Source organism: Lolium perenne, chromosome 3 (assembly GCF_019359855.2).
Source record: "Lolium perenne isolate Kyuss_39 chromosome 3, Kyuss_2.0, whole genome shotgun sequence".
NCBI lineage: Eukaryota > Viridiplantae > Streptophyta > Magnoliopsida > Poales > Poaceae > Lolium > Lolium perenne.
The window spans coordinates 106,297,478-106,323,082 of NC_067246.2; the positions used below are offsets into that span (position 1 = coordinate 106,297,478).

Genomic DNA, 25,605 nt, shown 5'->3' on the forward strand with positions numbered 1-25,605 from the left:
GAAAAAGATGTACTCATGATGTCATGTTGGTCCAATCGAATAAATTATAGCCTAAACAATTAACCGGATACATCAATCGACTAGATTCAAACATATTTAACATACAAATAAGAAGAAATTTAAAAACATATAAACTAAAACTATTTTTGGCCTTCTTGTTCGAATGCCCTGCGTCGTCGTCGTCCTGGAAACTCATCCGCCTCTTGCTTGTCACCTCGTCGTCGGAACTGGAGGACGATGCCCCGTCGAGGACTTGAAACTGGAAGAAATGGCGTCTTCGTCGTCGTCGTCGGTGAACGGACGACGACGCGCCGCCCGCGCCAGTGCCCTGGACTTCTTCCTTGCCGCCGCCTTGTCGTCCGCCGCCTCTTGCGCCTCCAATCGGGCGAACTTGCTGTCGGAGTCCTCCTCCTCCTGGCCCTCCTCCTCGTCGTTCGCGTCGCTGGCAGCGCCGCCTCCGTCCTCCTCCTGGCCTTCGCTGCCATTGCCGCCTCCCTCCTCCTCGTCCTCACTCGGTGTGGAGGTAGGGTAGCTGGGCGTGGAGCCCGGATCGCTTGGCGTCGCCGGCGATTCCAACCAATGCAGGAATCCGGGCGACTTGCCCTCGCTCTCCGAGTCGGACGGCAGCGTGTAGTCGCTCATGACGTGCCGGTGTTGAAGAAGAAAAGAGGATGAAGAAGGAGGCGGTTGAACTTGAATTACCGACGACGCGGGGGTTATAATATGCGCGGATTAACGGCGGCTTGTAAAACGAAGAGGCCGGCGGTTGCTCTTCCGCGGCGGTTCGGCGCTCCATTGCGGCGGTTGGTCGCCGGCGGTTGTGAATTCGAGGCCGATCGAACCTAGGTCGCTGCCATGAGGGCCCGTGGGGACGCGAGGAACGACCGCCGAGCGTCCGCGGAGACGCAAACCTGGCGCATATTTGGGCCAGGTTTGCGTCTCCGCGGATGGCCCGTTCACTTTGCGTCGCCCCGCTGGAACAGGCCCCAGACGCATTTTCGGTCACGACGGACGAGAACGGTCGCTCACCGTCCGTTTGCGTGGCGCCGCTCGAGATGTCCTAACTAATTAAGCTTGTCCACAAAAGAATCAGCACGAAATGCTTTGGTTTGGCTTCCTCTTCCCGAAAGCAATTCCATCGCGAAAGGAAAAGAGCAAAGCAGAGCGCCAGTCTTTTCTTTCACCCACAGAGGAGCAATGTAGATTAAGCAAGCAAACACGCACACACGCACTATTTTATTGCTAGTATTAAATTCTCAAATCTAAGCGGTAGTAGATCGCAAAGCTGCACCATCGATCAGGCGGCACTGTCATCAACTTTGCTACGACGTGGAGTAATTAACTCGATCGAAACCATGCAGCCGATCGGTTAATTAAGCAGGAGCTTACGTATTAGCTCCCGCGCGCGCTTCAGTTCGCCGACGCGAGCTGAAGGCTGAACTAGGACGCCGCCGACGAGCAGGGCTGTGGCCGGAACCCGACCCGCTCCTTGTCGAGGTCGTACTCGACGTGGTAGTTCTGCTGCTGGAAGCTCCCGAGGATGATGGCCGGCCCGCCCGCAGCAGGGGCACCTCCGTCTGCTGCGCCCGGGACGTCGGACACCACGGCGAGGCAGATGGCCTCGGGAGCGCCGCCGCCGCCTCCACCGGCGGTGGGCGCCGGTCCGGCGGCCACGAAGTAGTTCTCGACGGGGAGCCGCATCTCGGCGCCGCCCTTGAAGCGGAGCGAGAGCTCGGGCAGGTCCATGGTCTTGGCGCCCGGCCCCGCGGGCAGCGCGAAGCAGGGGCGCAGGCCGAGGGCGTCCTCGACGATCGTCGAGCGGTTGTACATGCCGCCGACCGCGGCCACCATCGCCGCCGAAACCGGCTTGAACACGGTTGGGTCGAGGTACGTGAAGGTCGTGCCGGAGTCGATGATGGCGCCGCCACCGCCGCCGTTGGTGCCGCCGGGGGCGAAGGCTCGCGGCGGGAGGCGCACGGGCTTCCCTCCCACCGCGACGGCGGTCAGGGACAGGTAGTAGTACACGGAGTAGGGCGGGCGCGCGGCCGGGTTTTTCAGGAGCGGCACGTACTGCGTCGGTGTCTTGGCGGCGGCGGAGGCGCCGAGGACGAGCTCGCCGCTGACGGCGTCGTCGTCGTCGAAGCGGCGGGAGAGGAGGCAGTAGGAGAAGGTGGTGAGCCCGAGCTGCGCGGGCACGGAGGGCGCGCCGCGGCCGAAGCCGGCGAGGCCGGTGGGCGGCTGGTGCACGGACGCGAGGCTGCAGCCGACGGCGAAGCCCCGCTTGGCGGCGCGGCCGGTGGTGGCGGAGCGCAGGGTGTCGGAGAGGAGGAGGCCCGAGGTGGAGCCGGAGCCGTAGACGACGAGGTAGGGCGGGCAGACGGTGCTGGCGGTGGCGTTGCAGGTGGCGGCGCCGGGCCTGCATGGCGGGGCGGGGGAGGCGGAGGCGGAGCAGGTGGAGAGGTGGGGCTTGGAGTGGATCCAGAGGCAGGCGGGGCTGCGGCAAGAGACGAGGCGGGCGGTGGAGGAGTTCTTGGGGTGGTAGACGTGGAAGGGTGCGGAGGCGGCGGAGGAGCAGTTGAGGCACTTGTAGGAGGAGGTGCAGGGGAGCCAGGTGAGGTGGCTGCCGGTGTCGAGGAGGACTGGGAGCGGCTGCGGCGGCGTGCCGAGGGAGAGGGAGAAGGCGTAGCCGCCGTAGGAGTGCGGGTAGAGCGCGGTGCGCACGGGGGAGGCCGAGGGTTGCGGGTGGTGGTGGCCGGCTCGGAGGTGGGTGGCGCGCGCGAGGGAGGCCTGCGCGAGGCGGGAGAGCGGGTGGTGGTGCGCGGCCGTGGCGGCGGCCGGGAGGTGGCGGTAGAGCGGGATCTTGGTGGTTGCCGGTGCTGCGGTGGAGAGGAGGGGCAGGAGGAGGAGGAGGAGGAAGCAGGGGAGTGGTGACGGCATCGGCATGGCGGTGATTGGCAAGCAGAGGAGCTGCGGATGAGTGAGGGGTTTGGGCGGGTTTTAAACGCGTTTTGCGTCGTGTGAGTATTTGTGCCTTGCGTGGGCTTGGAGGAGGAGATCAGTGTCAGTGTGTGGGGTCTAGGTCCAGGCCGCTATGATGGATGGATCAGACATCAAGAGGGTGGTCACGGGCGCGCGACGGACGCGATCGGTGCGGACGGGACTTGGGAGTCAATAGAGGCGCTGTGCGAAATCACGTGCAGGAAGCGGTCGGCACCGTCGTCGCGTGTAGGTAGTAGGACGAGTGCGGACTTTCATAGCTCAGCCTACATGGATCTCGTTTTTTTGAGCGATTCTAAAATGACGTTCTAAAGTTTCGAAAATTCCGGAACAAAGATTCTAAATGTAGCAAAAGACATAATCTACCAACACGAAAAAAATCTCACTTCGAAATGCCAAGTATTTTCGGCTGCGTGAAACAACAAAATCTGGCATCTAAAATAGTGAACAGTGCAAAATTATCTACGCCAAGATTTTTTTTTTCTACAATGATTTTACAACTTTGCAATCATGTTTTCAAAATTTGAAATATACCGACCTCCATTGCACCCGAGCTCCAAAGCGAAATTTTGGCCATACTCCAGATTATATGGCAGAAAGATTTTCAAGAGCTTGCTAAATTAGTACTCCCTCTTATGCGATATATAGTAAGGTTTGGAGTCTTAGTTTAAATTTGGGTACTACTATCTTAGTAAAAACCGGACACGATATGACATTATCTATGCTTTCAAAATCTTATGCAAAAGTTGACGAGTAGCCTTGGAGCAGACAAATCCAAGGAGACAGAGGGAGATGGAATAGGCAAAAAAGAGAAGGTTAGGGAGGGGGCTGTGGTGGCACCCCGTGTTTCCCATCTCCATCAGACATCCACAAATGTAGACCCCAATTTCATCCACCGGTTAAAAATAAATTGGATATTTGGCCTACTTTTTTACCAATATATATTAGGCTTTTATCATTCATATACTGAAGATTTGATATTCTGTGATTTGGATTCAGCATCAAGCTCAAGGGCTCGGCATGTTGTAGGCCAATGTGTTACCTTCTCTTGACAATAGATCAGGTCCAAAGGTGGGGTTCCTTTCCATTGTTATATAACCCTCAAGGCGGATTGGTGTTTCATGTTAACTTGTACTAATGACTGAACAGCGAAGCCAATGGCATAGATCTTGGTCAATTTGAAAGCCATATATCAAAACATTTTGCGAAAATGGAACCAAACTCATTAAGATGCTCTCTTGGAATATATATGTCTTTTTGTTAGTTCATTGTTTTTTTTGAAAATTTAAAGGATAAGAGTAATATAAATTATCATTTTGAGACATTTGTGTGCAAAGCCAATTTTCAGGTTTTAATTTCTTGTCAGGCCTGTTGCCATTGATAAACCTATATCATTCTTAGCAGGTTTTATTTTTTACATAGCATCTGATTTTTCTATCCCTTGCATCAGAAGGGGGGGGGGGGGGAAAGCCAATCTGTATCATTCTATATCATTCCACCAGACCATATGACCACCACATGCCAGTGAGACAGAAAATGACAAATAATAAAAGTGTAAAGAAAAGTGTGATAAATTGTAAAATCCCTCCAATTTGATATAGGGATCGCTCATTATTTAATGGCTAGTAGATGGAAGGAAGAAAAGTCGTGCCAACTCCGTCCCCCTCCTCCTCCTTCTCCTCCCCGTCATCTTCTTCCTTCCTCTTCTTCAGCTGCAAGTGGAGCTTCACATCACAGAGAACGTAACAAGATGCATACTAGAACAAAAAAAAAACGCAAAAAAGAATCGAAAAAAAATCTAGATTCAAATTTCAAATTTTTACCAGTGGCGCACCTCGACCATATAGCAGTGACGCACTAAATGGTGGGTCACTGCTATTTGGTTTACCAATGGCACACCATTGGTGCACCATTAGCAGTGGCCCACCCAGGTAGCAAAACATGTGCACCGGTGCTGAGGCCTTTTCTAGTGGATGGTCTTCTAAGGAAACTTGCATCCTATAGCTAGGAGCCATACAAGGATACAACAAACACACAACTCTTAGCATACGTCCAAGGAAGAATAGGTTGGTAAACCTGATCAGATTTAGAGAATTATAGTTAAGACATAGTCCCCAAGATGGTTCTAACCGGGAAATCTACTTTGGCTCGTAGGTGTAGATGCACTCACTATTTAAAATTAGACTTTAAAATATCTAAAAATTCTGAAAAAATATCAGGGTGTACACCTAGACATTCTATGTTCGCCCACGAAGTTTGACGGAAGTTTTTTTTTGTCATTTTTACATAGTGCACATAAAATGTTTTTTCCTGCCATACTTTTTGTGAGCTAACATAGAATGTGAGGATGCACACCTATGGTTTTATGTCGAATTTTAAAAATTTTGAAATAAATTTAAAGTACATTTTTTTATAATAGGTGCATCTAGACCTATGCCAAAACACCATGTCCAGTTCTAGCCTTCATGCATTCATACCCATATAAAAATCTCTACTTTACAATTCTTTTATTTTTTACATATGGAAACATCACTATGTTTATATATCATATCTACTGTTTCTTGAAATATGTGCGGGCGTGGCAACGCACATGTAAAGAAGTGGCGCTGTTTTTATCTGAGAGTACAGTTAGGTGTTTTATGTCTGATTTACCCGGTACAATGTGTTTCCCATAAAAATTGTATGCAACTAAGTCTACTTTACATGGTGCTTAGAATCATTGATTAAGTGGTCCGTTCCATTTGTTTTAAAGTGACATAGCTCTGAGAAGTGAGGTGCTTACACTCTTTTGGCATAATTAGAGATATTCGAGAATGTAGAAAGAAAGTCTGTGCTAGTTGATCAGTTATAACTTAATAGAAAAATATGCTCTATCACCCCAATGATGTCGTTGTATCTTAAGTTGCTCAGTTTTGTTTACCGTTCAACTCCTTCTAACTATATCGTTGGGTTGGCTTATCGATAAGATGGGCGGGCGCGGCAACACGCGCCCTTATGGTCTAGTGTCACTACTAAAACGGCGGCGACAGTAGTAATTTTGATAAAAAAAGTGTAAGTTAAAGTCGGATGAAATTTTTAGCAGAAACATTAGCTCCTTTACTGTTAGGTATAAATATCGATATAATTCTTTTGACCAATTTTATAGAAAAGTACTACTCCTCTGTTCCTACAAAATTGCTCAACTTTATCTCTAGATACATAGATATACATTTTAGTTATAGATACATCTCCCGTCCCACTCGACAATGCATAATAGGCGCGTTTGGTAGCATGTGAGAGACTTTTTGGCATGGGCTGGGACGTGGAACGGGCCGTTTGGTTGCCTGTGGGCTGCTTGTTACATCGCACGGTTCTTAAAGCAGCGTTTTGCCTGCATCAAGAGGAACGCCCGAATCGACAGTTTCTCTAGGGCTAGGCCCGTTCTTTTTCCTCCTGCACTCCATCGATGCAACTTGTGCACGTGGACTCGGTTAGGCTCACTCTCTCTTACACTACTCCACATACCCTCTCCTCAAATCAACTCAACCACACTCCGAATCGAAATAAGATGTACATGAAAAAAATGCGTATCGATGATATGAATCAATTCCCACAATCGGTTTCGAGTTTCGTCAGTCGTAAATCGTCAATTTCGTGTATGAAGTTTTAAGAGAATTTTGTCAAATTCATCGCACACGCTCAACCGTTTGAGATTTCCTTTCATGAGTAGGTTCACCTCACCATTCCGCATGACTTTGGACAGGTTTTTGTTTCGGTGTACATACACTGATAGATAAATGATTCATAAGTATACTGTTATCTGTACGTATGTGTGAGTAAGGTTTGTAGTACTTTTGCTGAACTTCTCGCTTGGCGTTTTGATGGACGACGACGCGTGGTGATGATGTATATGAGAAGTGAGAGGTGATAATCCATGGTGGTGGCGGCATGGTGATGTTTGTCTTCGTGGTCGGCGATGTGGTGATGCTTATGACCGGCATGACCGGCTTTGTTATGGTGATATTCAACTTCGTGCTCATCGACATGGTGATGCTTGTGACGGGCATGAACGGCGGTGTCATGGTGGTGTTCGTCTTCGTGTTCGGTGACGTGGTGATGCCTGTGCCTGGCGTGCCTGGCGGTGTCATGGTGGTGTTCGACGACGTCATCGGCGACATTGTAATGCTTCTGACGGGCATGAACAGCGGTGTCATGGTGGCAACGTTCTTGTTGTGCTACACCGAAAGCTCCGCCCTATCATATTCAGCCCAGTCTTGCGCACGCCGCTTTGGCCATCGTCGGCGAGAGTGGCATGGTGGTCTGCTCTTGCACCGGCGTGGTGTGAGGCTTCATGACAGCGGCGTCAAGCTTTGTGATTGGTGAGGAGGTGAGAGATAATGTCATCATCTTTACTATTAAATGGGAGTTGGTCGTTTGACACTCAACGCACTTTGGTGGTCGTCATTAAAACAATCTGGACCCTCTGATCTGATTTGATGTCTCCCCTTCGTCCGATCAAGAAAAAGCTCACGGTATCTTCCTACGAGCGCTGAAGTAATTATGGTAGTATCATGAATCACGTTTGAGGCTATGGTATGCAAAGATATTTTCTATTCACCACCTGGTGCTCTTATCTCAAGCCACGGTGATTAAGGTACAAAATAATTAGCCAAATCTCTCTTTAATTAGGCGAGTCTCCCTAAACTCGCCCCCAACCGCAAACCACCATGGCGAACTCCACCAAGCTCCTCGCCGTCGCGGCGCTGCTCGCGACCGCCTCGCTCGGCGCCGTGCTGCTCTCCTCCACCCGCGGCGCAGGCGTCCCGTGGGGCGGCGCGAGCAGCAGCAGCAGCATCCTCACCACCCTGCCGTTCAGCCCAGTGGCGGATCTAGAAATTTTGCTTAGGGTGGGGCAACCAAAATAACTTGATGTATGTATGAGTTAGCTTTCCTAGTTTTTTCTTATTTCTCACTAAAGTATGTGTTATGTGAAATGCTAGGGTGGGGCGTGCCCCACCCTTACACAAGCTGGCTCCGCCACTGGTTCAGCCCCATGGACGTGCTGCCCCTCCTGCCGCGGCGCATCTCCATGGCGGCGCTCCGCGGCGCGTCGGACATCTTCCCGGTGTTCGTGGGCGCGGCGACGGCCGTGCCGGCGGCGGACGCGGCGGCGAGCAGCGGGGTGGTGGGGTGGAAGGGCGCCTGCTTCTACGAGAACGAGGCGTGGCTCGAGTTCAAGAACGACTCCGGCACCGCCTACGGCGGCGGCACCGTCTACATCAAGGTACGCCGTAGGGAACTCACTCGCGCTCGCGGCGAGAGAGATTTAGCCACGAGCTGCGATGCAGAGAAGATCCATTGCTACTTCGTTTTTCCCCAAGTTGCATTGGGTAAACACCGACACACTGTAGATCATGAACTAGAGGATGCGAATATCTTGAGCATCGGGAAGAAGAAATTTTGTTTTTGTTTTTTTTTTCGGACTAGAACCAAAGATTGCGCGAGACGAGCTAGACAAATTTCATATGTCATTCCGGAAAAAACAAATGTCATAATCTCATCTCCCTCTCAATCCAATCGCGTCGCCTCCTCACCACTCACCTCGCCGGTCATCACAGCCCCTCCCACCGCCTGCCAGCAGTCCTCCGATGATCATGGGCGCGTGGCAGCATATGTGCATGACGACCGTCCACTATGCTCGTGCTCGCTCACGTGGCATGGGCGAGAGGAACTCGTCATATCCTAGGAATTTCTGTGGTGAGGTACAGAGGAGGAGTTGGTGGTCTTTGCCCTCCCCGGTCACCCTTGAACCCGGTGCTGCTACCCTTAGAGCTTTGGCACCAGTACCTGCCGCCGGTGCATCCAGAGAACCAGTACCGATCCCTCGCCTACGCCGCTACCCGTGAGGTGAACTCCTACTCTGAGCCGGTTCCCGGCCTCCGCTCCTGCTCCGTAACTCTCCTGCCGGGATGTGCGCATGACAGCGGCTTGGTTTCCCTCTCAGCGGTGGATTTTTGAGGAGAAATGATCTCATACATTCTATCACTTATTTACAACACACGCGCGATGGTTCTTATACTTTACTAAGACACGATCTTTATTTCTGCAGGAGTTGAGTATATGTGTCCCTTGCATATGTCTTGCAGGAAGAATAGATTGAATGTTCATATACATTACCGGTGACACAGAGGTACTATTCTTTGGTGTTATATGAACTGGGATTCAATCTCTAGAACTAACATATCCATTCCAGCAATTAATAGATTAATGTGTGGGGGATATGAGATAGTCCTAGAACATAACTTTGTTTCTAACAGATCACCGTAGGATTTTTTTCAGTTCATTATTCATCCCCTAATTAGCGATTATTCTGAGGTTATTATTGCATAAAAGGAAAGATAAACATATTAATTTCCGTTAAACCACTTTCCTCTTTTCAGTTATAATGTTCATTGTCGATATACTTGGGCACTGGTTCTAAGTGAAGTATTCTTTACATATCAGTATCTTTTCCTGGTGAGTATCATCATTTCGATGCTTCGTGGATATAGATGTCATTGGGCTCAAAGCTATCGCGATGCAACACTCTGCACCTCTCATGCTTCAGGACTATGACTGTCAAATGCTATATGGACACAAATACTCTTGTTAATATTGGCTTTGTCTTTGGCCTGCAGTCATTAGAATGTCATACTAAATTACATGTGCTGCTGTTTATAAATAGGGATCCAATTAGTACTGTGATCTTGTAGAAAGAATACACAACTTCTATCTGGGAATTACATGTCCTGCTGTTTAATGGCCTTGCGAATGACTGACCAACATAATTTTTTTGTTACATGCTCGATGCTTCTTCCTTCCTTATTAAAGTTCAGACACACCAGATAAATCACAATTTAAGTTAATAAGTCTGCAAGGAAGAATTTGAATGTCCAGAAGTGTGGTCACATTTTTTGTTTTTGTTTAGAAGCTCGGATAACTACACAAAGAGGGTACAACTATGCCGCAAATCATAGATCCAATGCTTTCTTACTTTGATATGGGCTCCTTTGAATGGATCGGCTTTGTGCCCGCGTCTTGTCTGATGTCTTGTCTAGGGAAGAGTTCAGCTAGATTTTGCTTGTAACGAAAATAGTAAAAATGTAAATGACATATATCTATACTATGAGCTTTCTATTTATATACTTGTATTTACATGCTGGTCAACAAAGATCCTATAGCTAAACATTTTTGCAGGCTAGATTTAAAGTGGGCGCCAAAAATAATAATTTATTATATGGTTGGTATTTTTTGAACTTTCCAACAATTATCATTATTTGAAGCTGGATCTTATTGTATCTTAATGCATGCTCTTTCTGGGGTATGTTCTAGCCTTAAGTTATTCGAGGGGTATACCATTTTCAATATTTTTAGTTTACCCATGCCTTCACTTTCTTAGAACATATATACTTTTACACTCATAGCATGTGCAACTTATGATACCATTTTTTTGTTAAACTGATAACAAAATCACACGTTAAGACTTACTTTTATTTCCAAAAGTGAGATACTGATATATGGTGTTTCTTCGGCGAATCTAGGGGCTCAGAAGAGTGTCACCAACGACGGTAAATCGGTGGGCCAAACCAAAGTTGCTAGATCGTTGTACTTAGAATATGTAATGCGCAGAAACACCATAAAATTTTGTTTTGTTCATAACCTTGTGATACACATAGTTCTATTTTTTTTTGTACCGTAGGGAAGCACAGAGGTGGAGGTGCCGAGACATGTTTTTTTTGGATACGTGCTAAGAAAAGTCTGAAGACAATCATAGGTAGCCGACTCGTGTGAGCAGCATGACCGAGAAGCATAACAGACCAACTCCTAGGTCTAACAATACACAAGCGTTTATATTGTAGGGGCAATGCAAATAAAAGCTATTATTTGAAGCCGTCTTCAAGATGCATTTGATGTGGAATTAAATGCTGAATAAAATATTGTACTATCATGTTTAAATATATAGCTTTTGATATGATGTTGAAATATAGCTTTTGATAGAATTTTGTTGTTCCTAGAATATTACATGACTATATCTTTCTATATATTTGAATTTTCATAGTTGTATTATGTTTACACATATGGTGAGAGGAAAAAATAGAAGCCGTAGCAACGCACGGGCATTCAACTAGTATGGATAAGTGGTGAGACTTAAGTTGGACTCGTATAAAACCAAAAACTGGGTCATCTATTGCTGTTGGGCCAAAAAATTCTGCACATATTACCACATTTTCTGGTCCATGGCCACGCAAGGGTTTCATTGCGTCTCGCTCGATGGCCCAAACTACATGCCCAATGTGTCGGTCCCTCTCCCGTGTCTGGCTCGACGGCTGCGAAATAATACGTGGGTCCCACCCCTCGTCTCCCCCCTCCCCCCCCCACAGCCCCCCTCACCGCCCTCACCCCACTCGAGGTGGAGGTGGACGAAACTAATAAGAGCACCCGTCCCTCCCCCGTCGCCGAACCCAATCAATCCCCTGCCCCAAATCCCCCAGCCCCAAACCTAATTCGTAGCCCCAAATCGCCGCCGACCCCAAACCCAATTCCCGGTCCCAAATCGGCGAGGCGACCGTCGATGACGATGAAGAGGACGCGAGCGGCGCAGTCCGGCCAGAAGCTGCGATTGTCTGTCCCTGGAGAGTACCCTTGTGTGAGGCGGCTGCGTCACCGGCGTCTCCTCGCCTTCCTCTGGCTCCAAGGCCACGGCTCTACCTTCGTCGCGTATGTACCCACCGACCCACATCCCTTCTTTCTTTCTTTTTTTTTTAGACGGAAGGCTCGAAGTGAGCCCGGCTTTGAATTAACGAAGCCATCAACCGGCCAGGAGTTACACCAAGATTACAACACACCCGCACCAAGCGCACAACCCAAACCGCAACAAAAGACAACACAGAAAAGCAAGCCGAAGCACCATATGATCCAGGAAGAGGGAGCCTTGTCTTCTGTTGCACCGGAGCGATCGCGACCGTGTCCACGCCAACAAACCTCCACCGCACCAAGACTGCAACTCAAGGGGGAACTCAGTGACGGGCCGGCCACCTGGCAGAGCTTGAGGAACCAAAGGAGGGGGGTCTTGCGGCGACGCCTCCAAGAAGGTGAATGACGCAAGAGTGCGTCATCGTCGTCGGCAGAGAAGTACCTGCAAAGTTTTCACCCAGACCCGAGAACCACCACCCATGGAGCTCAGGCTAGGTCCAGACCAAACACACAACATCATCCCCCGGCATTGGGATAGGCACACCGGCAAGAGCAGCGACCAGACGCCGACCTAGCAAAGCCCCCCAAGGCGCTAGGAAGGAAATCAGCTACCGCAGCAAACCGTGTAAAAGCAGCCAGGCCGACGTTGTGAGAGGGCTGCGACACCATCGAGAGGTCACACGGTGTTCCACAAGGCACTACCAGAGAAGCTTACACGAAGCGAGGCCTCCAAGAGGAGCAGATTGAGGCGGAGGGATGGAATCCATCATTTCGAACAGGAGGGCCATCATCGGGACGCCTTCAACAAGGGAACGACACCCGCAGGTGACGCCGTCGCCGGCACAGGCCAGAGCCATGCGCAGCTTTCGCCGAGGTCCAAACCTGGATAGAAAATCCGGACGCCGTCGCGAGGACGTAGAGCGAACAAGGCGGAGATCACTGCCGCGCAGCCTCTAACCTAAGTCGCACTATGAGCTAGCCCCAACTCGACTCATCCGCAGGAAACACGTGCTGGCTGGCGGAGGGTTCGGCCAGACCCTGCTCTAGGCGTCCAAGACCCTAGATTGGCGGCACCACGAAGTCCACCATCCCCAGCGCGGGAGCACACCTGCACAAGCACAACCAAATTGGTCGGAGGGAGAACAGACTGCAGCCGCCGGAGAAGCTGCAGTACTGAGCCAGCCCAAGGACCACATCCCAGATGGCTAGCAAGGACGTCGCCCCAGCGACTCCAGAACGTGGGGAAGTCGCCCCAACGACACCCCACCGCCGGAAGCTCAACCGAGCTCCGACAAGCCCGAACGGGCGGCTCGCGAAAACCAGCGCTGCCGGTCCAATCCGAGCACGACCACCAGCCGCGACGGAAGGTAGCAGAGGAGGTCCTGCGTGCAGCGCACCAGCAGAAGACCACCCAAATCGGCCGGGCCCGCCAGACCCAGATCTAGGCCCGCGGGCCCAGATCGGCCGCCGCCACCAGGAACCGCACAGCGTCGGTTGACGGAGGCAAGGGCACCACCGCCGCGAGCGCACGCCTCGCCGCCAACGACGACGGATCCACGCCGGCCTGGGCCGGAGCCGGCGTCCTCCAACGCCGCCTGGTCAGACCCGCCCCGTCGGGCCTCCCGAACGCGCGGGAGAGAGAGGAACCGCCGCCGCCAGCACCGCCCGGGCTTTGCCCGGCGGCTCCCGCCGGCGGCGGCGGGGGGGGGAGGAGCGAGGAGGGTGGGGAGAGGGTGGGGAGGGCGGGGACGCCCCGGTCGCCCACGGGGGAGGCGACGGGAGCGGGGGGGTATCGTCAATTGGGGAGGGCGGGGACGCCCCGGTCGCCCACGGGGGAGGCGACGGGAGCGGGGGGGTATCGTCAATTGGGTTCTCTCTGCTTCTTTCTTTCTTTTGCCATCTATCTATCTTGCTTGCTGATAACCGGCCGGAATGCATGGTGCTGCTGCAGGATGTTGAACCACACAAACTCCTACTTTTGCGTCTTTCATCTAGTGCACCTCGTGTCCCAGGGCCACTGGACCAAAGCTTTGGATTACATCTTCCCTCGCTTCCTGCCGCTGGAGCCCCCTTGTACGCCCAGCCTCGAGGCCAGTGTCCTCGTCAAGTTTCTTCGCGTCCACCACTTGTTCCAGAAACTAGTCTGCTGGTATTTTTTTGGAGTATTCCTTTCTTTTCTCGCTATTACACACAAATTTCCTTACTCATCATAGGGATAGGGATTTGGCGAACATGGGCACCAGTGCTCCCACCACTTTCAGATTTTTAATTTTTTTAAAATCTCACACTTCTATTTTTCTAAAAATTATGGCATTAAATATGTAGATAGATATGTATAGGAGGAGTCTATGCAAGAAGTCCCGGTAAAAAATACTTTAAATTTTGAGAAATACAAAATAAACAATCTTTTGACAAAAAGACATACTATTTTAAAACTATTGTACTACCATTTACTGTCACAAATTTGTCTTTTTTATATTTTCCAAAATATAACGTATTTTTTAACGGGACTTTTTTGCATACACCCATACTGTACATATCTATCTATATATATAACACCATAATTCTTAGAGAAACAGAAGTGTGAGATTTTAAAAAATTTAAAAATCTGAAATTGAAGGGAGCACTGGTGCCCATGTGTCAAAGACACTTTTTGCTCATCATAGTTACTACTCTGTCTGTGAATGAATGAATCAGCAAGTTTTCTCGGGACTGGAGACCCATGTGGGCTAAAGCAGCTAAGATCGTCGGGGACTTGGCTAACAGGACCCCAGAATTCAAAGACCGGCTGCTACTGCCGGACGGCCTGATGGGTCCGCAGAACGTACTCCCCATCGGCTTCGGGTATGCACACCACCAAGCCACCAACTTGTGATCCATGATAGACCTGCAACTTTCTAATCAATTCTATTTTATTCTATTTGATTGTTTGTATATATCCGGATCAGCTTTGCTCCTTTCCGACGGAGGCGGCACATCAACAAATGTACCCATCCTACCACAAAGCATGCACGTCAAGAACATAACCGCCGGATAGCTTATATCTATCTTGAGAAGAGGACGAGGTGGTAAATCTTTCAATCCCCCTACCTAGATTTTTTCTTTATCTGGATGGATGCATGCCATTTCTCATTTCATTGTACGCGCGCCTCTCAATCTCATGCATGGTTCGGTGCTTTTCCAGCATGCCTTCTTCCAGCCACTGCAGCCAGGAGTTGTCACCTGGTATACTTCATTCCGCGCTACTTCTATCTCTGCAACCAATAATGTAGCCTCATTTAACAATTTCTTTTATTTCGTTTGCAGAAATCTTTGCTAAGGCGCGGGATGATTGGTTTCAGATAATTTTTGGTACGACTTAGTCTCTGGTTTCACTTCATATAAGCATTGAACGTTGCGCTTAACCTTCTGTTCATTACTAGTATTCACATGTATATGTATGCCATAGTTTCAGTACAACCCCTACTGCTCTCCTCGTTTCTAAATTCCACTTGCAGCAATTCTATGCAACCATCAAGCTGCATCCTTTTCATGAGACCATTATCAAACCACAACTTGTTTGGGAAAAAAGGCTTTGATGTTGTTGTTTGTATTATCAAACCCACACCTGAATGCATAGTACTGACTAGCCAGAAAAAAAAACAAAGGGTTGGTTGGTAGGCGCAGCAGCAGGTGAAATTTAACATTCTTCTAACTTGGAAGGGGTACAAAATTCGCTCTGTGTGTTACTATAGTTTTCTTGATTAAGGTACAATATTGCCACAATAATGAAGTTGCTTTCTCGAGACAAAAAAAGAGTAGCTACCGCCGTGCTAAAAGAAACTGGAGAAACTAATTGTGTAAACGCACGGTCTATATTAGTAATTAACTTCTACTCCACTAACCTTGAGTGATTGAACTTTTCAAATGGATAACAGTATTTGTTCAATGCTGGCACATTTTATTAGTATCAACTATCAACTGATAAACTAGTAACATTCTTATATTCAGAGGAATGTATTAAAGCTGCTACACACCTGGAGCGTAATCAAGGGTGCGTGCTTCAATCGAGTGCGAGGGAAGGTAAATTCACACTTGTTTTATCCACCAAACCTTAAATTTTGTCAATAAGTACCTGTCACTCTTTCCACTCAATCGATATCTCGGCCACGTTATTGTGGATCATTGTCATGACATTATTTCATACAGCTTTCCATCTCTGCTTTGGTGAATTTTAACATCAGGTTTGTTTGAAGACGTTAGCACTTGCATGTTAATCATTTGCATAACTAGAATCAACTAACTCTTGGCCTACTTTGATGCATTGTATGTTGCTGTTGTTTCGCTGTTACTGTGCCTTTTGTTACCTTGATCCTTACAAAACAATATTTTTCTATCTGCTGCTCTGATTTTGCCATTATTGCTCTGTGGGGGGGGGGGGGGGGGGGTACTTGCACCTGTAACATTGGCGGAGCTAGACATTGGATAGGGTTGGCAGGGATTTCCCAATAGCCTTTATATGAACAGTTCGATTGTTGGCCCACTCTGGCTCATTGGGCTGGATCCGAAGAAGATCTGTAATAATGTATTCAACACTGTTGCAACCCCAGTTGCACATTGTCCCCATCCATTTGTTTGCAAACAATAAAATCAAATGCCGCCAATCATTTTTGAACTGTGGAAATCCTCTGGATATTCAATCATTCACTTAAGTTGTTACTGTGGCAGGTGCTTCTGTTACTGGAAATTCCCAGCCCCAAATCGGCAAATGTCCCCAACCCCAAACACAATCCCCAGTCCCAAATTGGCGACCGTCCAAGATGATGACGAGAACGCGAGCGGTGGTGTGTGGCCAGGAGTTGCAACTGTCTGTCCCTGGAGAGTACCCCTGTGTGAGGCGGTTCCGTTACAGGCGTCTCCTCACCTTCCTCAGGCTCCAAGGATATGGCTCCACCTTCGTCGCGTATGCATCCACCACCCATTTTTTTTGCTTTGCCAATGCTTTGATCTACCTTTGCTTGCTGATCAACAGAATGCATGGATGCAGAATGTTGAAGCAGACAAACTACTACTTCTGCGTCTTTCATCTGGCGCGCCTCGTGTCCCAGGGCCTGTGGAACGAAGCCTTGGATTACATCTTCCCTCGCTTTCTACCGCTGGAGCCCTCTTCACCGCCCAGCCTCGAGGCCAGTGTCCTTGTCAAGTTTCTCCGCGTGCACCTTTTATTTCAATTGGAAGTAGCCAGGTACCTGGAATATTTTTATATCCCCTCTCTCGCAGTATACAGATCAAACTAATATATTCTTACTCATAGTACTACTCTGTGGATCAGTAAGATTTCTCAGGACTGGAGGCCCATGTGGGCTAGAGCAGCAAAGATTGTCCGGGATTTGGCTAACAGAACTCCAGAATTCAAAGACCGTTTGCTACTGCCGTACGGCCTGATGGGTCCCCAGAACATACTCCCCATCGGCTTCAGGTATGCACGCAGACACAGAGAGTGCATTGCTATCAAAGTGGCAACCCATGATCACGCTGCAACTTACTAATCAATGTCATTTGATTGCTTGTATCTGGGCCAGCTTCGCTCCTTTCCGACAGAGGCGGCACGCCAAGAAATGTACCCATCCTACGAGCAAGCATGCACGTGAAGAACATACCCGTCGCCTAGCTAATATCTATTTTGAAAAGAGGATGAGGTAATATACTGATATTACTATCGTCCTACCTTGATTCGATCAGGATGCATGCCATTTCCGTTTTATTCACACGCACGCTCTCATGCATGTTTCGTTGCTCTTTTCAGCCTGCCTTCTTCCAGACACTGCAGCCAGGAGTTGTCACCTGGTATACTTCATTCTTAGCTAGTTTCTCTCTATGCAACTGTTTCTGCCATCAAGCAATACTGTAAACAATCTTTTTTTATCTCATTTGCAGAAAGCATAGCTAAGGCACGGGATGATTGGTTTCGGAGAATTTTTGGTAGGACTCGGTCTCTGGTTTCACTCTGTATAAGCATTGAACGTTGTGCTTAACCTTCTGTTCATTAGTAGTATTCACATGTATGTTATGATTTCTGTAGAGTCTGTGCTGCTCTCCTTGCTTCTAAGTTCCACACACTTCGTTTCTGTGCAACCCATCAAGCTGCATCTTTTTCATTAGACCGTTCCCATTCGCCTGAATGCTTAGTACTGACTAGCCAGAAATTGTGTAAACGCATGGTCTATATTTGTAATCAACTTTTACTTCACTTCCCTTGAGTAATTCAACTTTTCCAATTGATATCAGTATCCGTTCAATGCTGGCACATTTTATTAGAGTATGAACTGATGAAATGGTATGATATTCTAATATTCAGAGCAATGCATTAAAGCTGCTACATGCCTGGAGATCAATCAAGGGTGTGCTCTTCAGTCGAGTCCGTGGGAAGGTAAATTCACACTTGTTTAATCCACCAAACCTTAAATTGAGCCAATCAGCTCTTTGTGTCTTGGCTATGTTGAATCTTTTTAGCGATCGTCACAACATTATTTCATATATCTTTTTTTCTCTGCTTTGCTTGATTTTGACATCAAATTATTTTTGGAGACATTAGCACTCGTATGTCAATCATTTTAAGAATTGGAATTAACTAACTCTTGGCCTACTTTGATGCATTGTATGTTGCTCTAAATTTGCCACTACCGTGCTTTGTGTTGCCACTGTCCTTACAAAACAGTTCTTTTTTATTCGCTGCTCTGATTTTGTCAGTATGCTACCGTAGTGCTCTGCCTATGCTGTAGTCAACACACCTGTAGTGCTGTAGTCAACACTACTGCACTAGCGGTTGCTATGCACACTGCCCCACCCCATTTGCTCGTAGGAGTAAAGGCAAACTCCTTCAATCATTTTTGAACTGTGTAAGTCCCCGCTTTGCTCAGTTAATACCTAAAATTGTTATTGTTGCAGGCACTCCTGTTACTGGCAATGTGATAAACCCTAGATTATCTTCGGTCCCATTAACAACTGATGCAGGTAAATTACTAAGAAGGAAAAGAAGAGTCTAGTGTCTAGAATGAAAGTCAATGCCACGTATTCCACTTATCCCACTTGTCCCACTTCTACATCCTTGATTGTATGCCTTTCATATCAGGTTGAGATTAGCCGCATGAATGGGTGGGCATATTCAAATGGTTGAAATACTGTAGGTATATTGTGTTTGTTAAAAATAAAACAGTGGTGCTATCTGGTTTCAAAATTTAAAAAGCTCTTCTTATATCGTAGGCCCTTCTTACATAACTAGTAGCCCTGCCTGTGCTGTGGCTTACGTCCCCATCGAATTCAACATTCTTTTGCACCCATTAGCTTTTGGTTTCTATGTATATTGTTCGGCTCTTTGCCCCTTAAAAAATCTATGGTGCAGGCATGTTTTCTTCTGGTTAGATGTTCATTCTCTTGTGGGTTGCACAGCTGTAACCCGAGCTTTAAAAATGGCAATTTTGTGCTGTGTTCTTCTTGCACTTCTAGCTATATTTCTAACTTCCAAATTTACCGCAGGTTCTGCAATCTCCCAGACTATGTTAAATTCTGAGGTCACATCTACTACAAATGCAGGTAAATAAGTTGAATACCCCCATCTCATCCAAAACAAGACAAGAAAAAACTCTACCAACAGGAACATCATCTGTGGCATTTTAATAAGAACGACATCAGTGACCACTAAATGCTTGGAACAAATTTTCCCACCAAGATAAATATCAATTTGCACTTTTGATTCAAAGTTCAATAAAAACCTAAATCTACTAGTAAATGACTGTGCACTGTTGACAGTACTATTTTGTCCATTGATGACCATGTTTCAGATGCACTAATTTAGATAACTTGCCGCTTGGGCCCAGAGCTTCATTTGATCATAAGCATTGCATTAAGATCATCGTGCTGTAAATTTTGATTGAACTGCTTGGTGTCCTGAATGTTCTACCCAATATTCTGAGATATCATCTGGGGCTAATGCAATGCAAGTAAATTAGGCGCATACTGTTGTTTTGAAACACAGTTCTCATTTCTTCACCTTTGGTTCTTCAAATGCTCACATGTTCAGATTATCAGGCATATATTTTAGTTTTTAGTTGTATTTTTCTATTTGATACTTAATCTGGTGGTCTTAATTGTATTAAATTATTGGGCCAGGCACCTGTGAAGAAATATGTTTTTCCGAGCGTGCTTGTCAGGGTTCCCATCTAAGAAAGAGGTCAATGACAGAACAGGTGGGGGACTATTTAGCTACAAAAAAGCGACTCACTACTGGGGCCAATGGTGAAGCAAGTAGGTAACATACAGAGTTTTTTTTTATATACTATCTCCATTCCAATGAATAAGGCTTTTTTTTTCTCTAAAAGTCAAACTATGTAAAGTTTGACCAAGTTTTTAGAAAAAATCATTAATATTTACAATACAAAATCAATACCGTTAGGTACATCATGAAGTATATTTTCGTGTTTTATCTATATAATATTATAGTTGTTGATAGTGTTTTCTAAAATTTTGGTCAAAGTTTACTTATTGAAGCTTGACTTTTCAAAAAAAAAAGCCTTATTCATTGGAATGGAGGGAGTATAATTTATTAGAATCTTACAACAGCTAGTAATACTATATTGTCAAAGGGAAGATTAGATGTGTCGATGTTAACTATTGTGGCACGAAATGCAGTGTTGCTTTTGTACAGATCTGAAAGGTTAAGTAGGATTATTCTGACTTAACATCAATAAGGCAGTTGCCGATTGCAGTGCCCACTTAACTTTGTAAGCGGCTATAAATTTCTATTTTAACCAAATGATTTAGCAGTGCGTAATTGAAATGGTTGCTTTTTAGGGATCGCTGGTCCTTGAAATGCTCAACATTTTAGTTTGAAGTGTATTTGTATAGCTGATACTTAATCCATTGACCTTAATTTTGTTAAAATTATTTGGCCAGGCACAGATAAAGAAGTTTGTTTTACCAGAAGTGTTTGCCAGGGTTCTCATTTAAGAAAGAGACCAAGGGCAGAAATGACGGAGGACTATTCAGCTACAAAAAGGCAACTGATAACTGGGAACAATGGTCAACTGATAACTGGGAACAATGGGCAATGGTGAAGCAAGCATGGGCGGCCCTGGGCGCGCGACGAGGTAGCACGGGCGGCGTGAGGGGCGCGGGGCGGGGCGGCGTCCAGGCCAGGCACGGCCCAGGGCGCGCGAGGCGGGGCGGGACTGCCTCGGCGCGCGACGAGGTGCGCGGCGAGGCACGGGGCAACGCAAGGGACGCGGGGCGGGGCTGGGCGAGGCACGGGGCGGCGTCCAGGCGAGGGTGCGGCCCGGGCGGAGCTGCAGCCGTGCGCGGCTCCGCAGCGGCGTGGGGCGAAGCTGCAGCAGCGCGGCGCGACCGTGCCCGCGCGCACGGCTAGCTCCGCCCGCCCGTGCCTCGTGCAACGGCGGCGATCGTGCTCGCGCCGGCGTGGCGAGCGGCCAGCGCCCGTGCACGCGCCCTTGGCCGTCGCCCTGCGCGTCGCCGTCGATGAGCTTTGCCGCCGAAGCTCGTTTTGGCAGTGGCAACTTCCGGTAGGGATGAAAAAAAAAAAGGAGGACTCGGTGCCAGGGTGCTCCATGCGTGGGCGACGGTGGCAGTTGGCCAGGCCAGCCAAACTCCGGTGGTTATTCCGGCCATATCCATGGGAAAAAGAAGACAGGGGAGAGAGAAGATGTCGGATCAGGTGGATAAAAACGGACGTGCGGAGCCATGCGAAACCGTCCGGGCAGACGCAAAGGCCACCCAAATTTAGGACGGGTTTGGGTAGCTCCGAACAATAATTGATGGCTTTTTGGGTATGGGTATCCCCGTTGGGTGCTGTTTTTACCAAAACGGATGCTTGCGGACCAGATGAGTCGCAGCGTTGGAGATGCCCTAAGTCTTACAAGAAAAGATGAATGAGCATACTTAAGACACGTTAGTTAAAAGGCCGCCCTGCCCACGGCTGGCGCCCTCAAGAATCCAGTGCAAGAATGAAATACAGTCAATGATATCTAAGCTTGGACAAGCTGGCAAGGGGTGGTGAGCGTTGAGATCCAAGCTCCAACCGTCCCACATGCCCACATGAAATTTAAAACAAACTCGATTTTTAGTAGATCTATTGCAGCCGACGTGCTCTAGTGTCAAAGTCCAACCCAACCCACATGTACTTGTAGACACATAGTCTGACGTACGAGTGAGCTTCAAATTTTCCCCTTTCCATCATATTCAGTGCAAACAATCTCACATAAGCAATGAGTGTGCTGCCAAGAAAACTATGGTGTTGTCCTGAAAAATAACACGAGTTTTCAGTTTTTTTTCTTCCAAATGTCACTACACAGTATGAGTACTGCGTGTGTGTGACGACTTATGATGAAGATCATTGTACACCAACAAGGTTGACGCGCCAATATTTGTTTTATAGGTTGGGCCACCTTGTTGAAGTGCAACTTAATCGTATATTAAAAGTTGATGAAGGTGTTAGAAATAGGATTAGCTTAAGTCTTAAGCTAACTAGGTAGTTACTTTTGTCCAACAGCCGTGTCTCTTCGAAGGGACACAACCTTGTAAACCGCCTTTATTGGTGCCTGTTCGCTGGGTATATATACCCCTCAATCATCAATGAAATCAAGTGTTCATCTCTCAATACTTTTACTCTAAACACGTTATCACGCACTTTGTCTCTACCGAGAGCACAAGGCCAGAAGAACGATGGAGAAAAAACGGGAAAATGCAGCACCGCACGAGCGGTCCGGCGAGCGACAGCAAACTCTCCGGCATGACGCGTCGCCCGGCCGCTCCTGACGGAGGCCATCAGCCCCGACACGACCATTGCCTCTTCGGCGCGGCTCCTCCCTGCAGCGCGAGGAACGGCCAAAACGCCGCGCGGCTGCGGCCCCGGCACGCGCCATGAACGGCGTGGCCCACAGCAGGCACGCGTAGCCGCGTCCTACGACGCGCGGCGCGCGGCGCGCTCGTTCCTACGAGGCGACGCCCCTGACGGTGCTCCTCCGAGCATGTAGCATCGGCCCCCGGCGGAAGCCAGTCCCCAACGCTTTCTCCTCCCAGCCGGTAGCCGCCTACGCGCGACGAAGACGACCTTCAACCACGGCGCGCCATGTAGCCTTCGGCTCGGCCCTCACGGCGCAGCAGCGCCCGCGGACACGGCCCTCAGCCTGGTTCCTCCAAGCACGGAGGGTTCTTCAATCTATGGCCTCGCCGCACGCACTACGCCCTTCAGTCCTCTGGACTCCGGAGCAAGGCGATGCCCTTGTGAAGGAGGCTGAGCGCCTGCGTCGAATAATTGATTCGTACAGAGCACAAAGGAAGCGATAGGGAAACCTTATCTCTTTCGCCAAATTTGCAATTTAGTCTGTCTAGTTTGTTAAATTGCACATATATAACTTACAAATGGACCTGCATACTCGCTGGTTTATGCAGATTAACAATCTGTTTTGTATTGGACTTGCCATCAGGCAAAATACTATCTTTTGGTTCAGCTCTCTGCCTTGCTGCATATTATAAATAAAGAATCACATGGTATATACATATGCCTCTAGCATTTTATAACATACAAAAAAAAAGAGAGGATAACACACAATTTTGGTACACCAAACTTTATTTGTAATTGAAATTATTATTTTCTTACAAGAAAAATCACATTAAAATTTTATGAGATAAAATTGCCAGTAAATATGTGACTATCTAAAGTTCATTGCAAATCGCAAGGTGATGGCATAAACTATATAAATTGCAGATTATTCATTATTGTGATATGAACATATTTGCCATCTCGACGGCAATTTTTTTTCTCCAAATGTGCTTTTCTAAATATATTAATATCAAAGTATAACACAATGTAGTAGGATAAGGCATCTACTATGCTTCCTACTACTAGGAGATGTACCCCATAAATATGGAGAAAATCTACAATGTGTTAACTTACTATTTGAGATCAACACACACATATGGCATGGAAGCACTAACTTAACATTCAATTGTTTCTCTAGAGCATACTTGTTGTTTACCAAAGGAAATTTTGCTATCAAAGTAAAATTAAATTTTGGCATCATCACTGCATGCTTCTATTACATTGGTATAAAGAAAATTGTGGAACCTATATCAGTTGTTTTATGTCTATCAAGACAAAGTCCATCATACATAGCAGTGTTTTTGCTCTTGACAAAACTACTATAGGTTATCCATTATACGGTGATAATTATATTCACCACAAATAACCAATGTCAAAATACATATCTATGTTTTGGCATTAAATTTAACATCTCCCATCATTTTGGGTAAGAATTCCAAAGAATTGATAGAAGTATCATTTAATATCTCAATATTGAATGTCTACCCGATGGTCATTAAGGAATTACCTCGACCATTAATATGCTCAATCGAAGCATTTTCATAAAATTATTTACTATCATAATAAATGAGTTGCATGATCATCTCATGCGTTGCTAGAATCTCCATCAAAGGAATTCACTAAACTCACATTAGATGAGAGAAAATGGATAAAATATCTATTCCTCTCTAAAATCTCCACCAAGGAGATATTTGTTGTATAAACATAATGTCAATAGGTTCTCATTCACTTTTGAGGATTTCTAGTACATTGAAGTTATCTAGTTCTGTTGTCTATAAATCAACTTCAAGTTTATATTTTGTGATTAGGCAGTTTCAAATATATGCCTGATTCAAAAACCTCAATGCACTTTACATCCTACTTTGATGGTAATGTAAGAACATCATCGTCTTTATTTCAGGCTATATGTTATCTTCTTATAAGGATTCATTAGATACACCCTACGGGTGATATATATCCAGGCCTGAAATTAAACTATTACTCATAATACTAAGAATCTCAATGGTCTTGAAAAGAACCACGAGAAATCAATGTAAAGTGGAGGTAAAATGACAAGCAAAAACTTAGTGGATCCATCAAAGGGATAAGATAACTCTCAAGTTTATCAAAGATGTTATTGTATGAATCATTATACATATGAAATCCCGATTCCCAAGCCTTTCTGGTAGGGTTATTCCACAATTTGATCATCTACGAGTTAAACGGGGTAATTTTGAAGCTCACTTCAAGAAACACCGTACTATAATCTTGTTACGGATTGTACTTATAATCTTCATCATGAAGAAAACATAAGCCTAGTCCGGTTGGAGATACACTCCTTTGCAATAATAATTTTCTTGTGGAATGAAATTCCCAAGACATTTTGGAGACCTTGTTTAGTCTCATACCTATCCCCACAAGCCTATATTTATGCTACCATATGTGGTATGTTGTCCATTAATATCATGTTTCTCATACATGACATTTCAATGTATGAACTAAATTCATACTAAACTTTGTTGTGTAGAAACTAATATTTTGGATCTTCATGAATTTAAGATTTGTCATAATCGCCTTGGTCACCCACTATAGGGGTAATGCGGAAAAACAAATAAGTGAAAAATTCATTGTTCACAACTTAAAAGTTGCAAAATTCTCAAATCATCAGATGTTATGAGCACCTAATGTGTCATGAGAATTTTTTTTTTATAAGTCTCTCACACTCCGCTCAAATTTCTTGAACTTATTCAAGAAGATACATGTGGACTATTCACAACTATCTGGGTCATATAATTATTTCATGGTATTCATAGACACTTTAATGGATGGTCTTATGTGGGTCTCTAATCTCCACAAACCCATGATTTTACTAAATTAATCGCTCAAATTATCAAATTAAGAGCAAAATATCAATAACATATTGGTTAAACCAATACAATTATTATTTTCACAAGCATTTGTGATTTTACTAAGTACTTCTTGTACATACCCCAGAATGGTGTATCTAAATTCTTTATCAAAAGAATCAAACTAACTAAATGACC

At 46.8% G+C, this 25,605-nt stretch overlaps 2 protein-coding genes across 8 annotated transcripts; one reads left to right on the forward strand and one right to left on the reverse strand.

The window, feature by feature from the left end:
- Positions 1 to 1,089: 1,089 nt before the first annotated feature.
- On the reverse strand, positions 1,090 to 3,002 carry LOC127342086 (probable aspartyl protease At4g16563). The gene has a single exon (XM_051368020.2). It carries the CDS (start codon positions 2,941 to 2,943, stop codon positions 1,441 to 1,443), a length of 1,503 nt encoding a protein of 500 aa, XP_051223980.1. The 5' UTR covers positions 2,944 to 3,002; the 3' UTR covers positions 1,090 to 1,440.
- Positions 3,003 to 11,415: 8,413 nt separating this feature from the next.
- Positions 11,416 to 21,118, forward strand: LOC127342087 (uncharacterized). 7 transcript variants are annotated; one of them, XM_071828086.1, is made up of 18 exons: positions 11,416 to 11,733; positions 13,661 to 13,858; positions 14,407 to 14,553; positions 14,658 to 14,777; positions 14,894 to 14,934; positions 15,016 to 15,060; positions 15,700 to 15,771; positions 16,417 to 16,651; positions 16,736 to 16,933; positions 17,021 to 17,167; positions 17,271 to 17,387; positions 17,495 to 17,535; positions 17,626 to 17,670; positions 18,047 to 18,118; positions 18,637 to 18,702; positions 19,225 to 19,281; positions 19,858 to 19,996; positions 20,669 to 21,118. In XM_071828086.1, exons 1-18 carry the CDS (start codon positions 11,588 to 11,590, stop codon positions 20,799 to 20,801), a joined length of 2,019 nt encoding a protein of 672 aa, XP_071684187.1. In that variant the 5' UTR covers positions 11,416 to 11,587; the 3' UTR covers positions 20,802 to 21,118. The 7 variants fall into 7 exon arrangements, with proteins under 7 accessions (XP_071684187.1, XP_071684185.1, XP_071684186.1 ...); XM_071828084.1 differs by having other exon boundaries at positions 19,858 to 19,992; positions 20,641 to 21,118; XM_071828085.1 differs by having other exon boundaries at positions 19,858 to 19,992; positions 20,647 to 21,118.
- Positions 21,119 to 25,605: the final 4,487 nt, after the last annotated feature.

Excerpts from the sequence above, each read along its gene's own strand:
- LOC127342086 (XM_051368020.2), bottom strand. The coding sequence starts at position 2,943 with ATGCCGATGCCGTCACCACTCCCCTGCTTCCTCCTCCTCCTCCTCCTG.
- LOC127342087 (XM_071828084.1), top strand. The coding sequence starts at position 11,588 with ATGACGATGAAGAGGACGCGAGCGGCGCAGTCCGGCCAGAAGCTGCGA. Across the intron at positions 11,734-13,660 it reads CACGGCTCTACCTTCGTCGC|GATGTTGAACCACACAAACT; the intron begins GTATGTACCCAC and ends GTGCTGCTGCAG. Across the intron at positions 15,772-16,416 it reads TCAATCGAGTGCGAGGGAAG|GTGCTTCTGTTACTGGAAAT; the intron begins GTAAATTCACAC and ends TTACTGTGGCAG.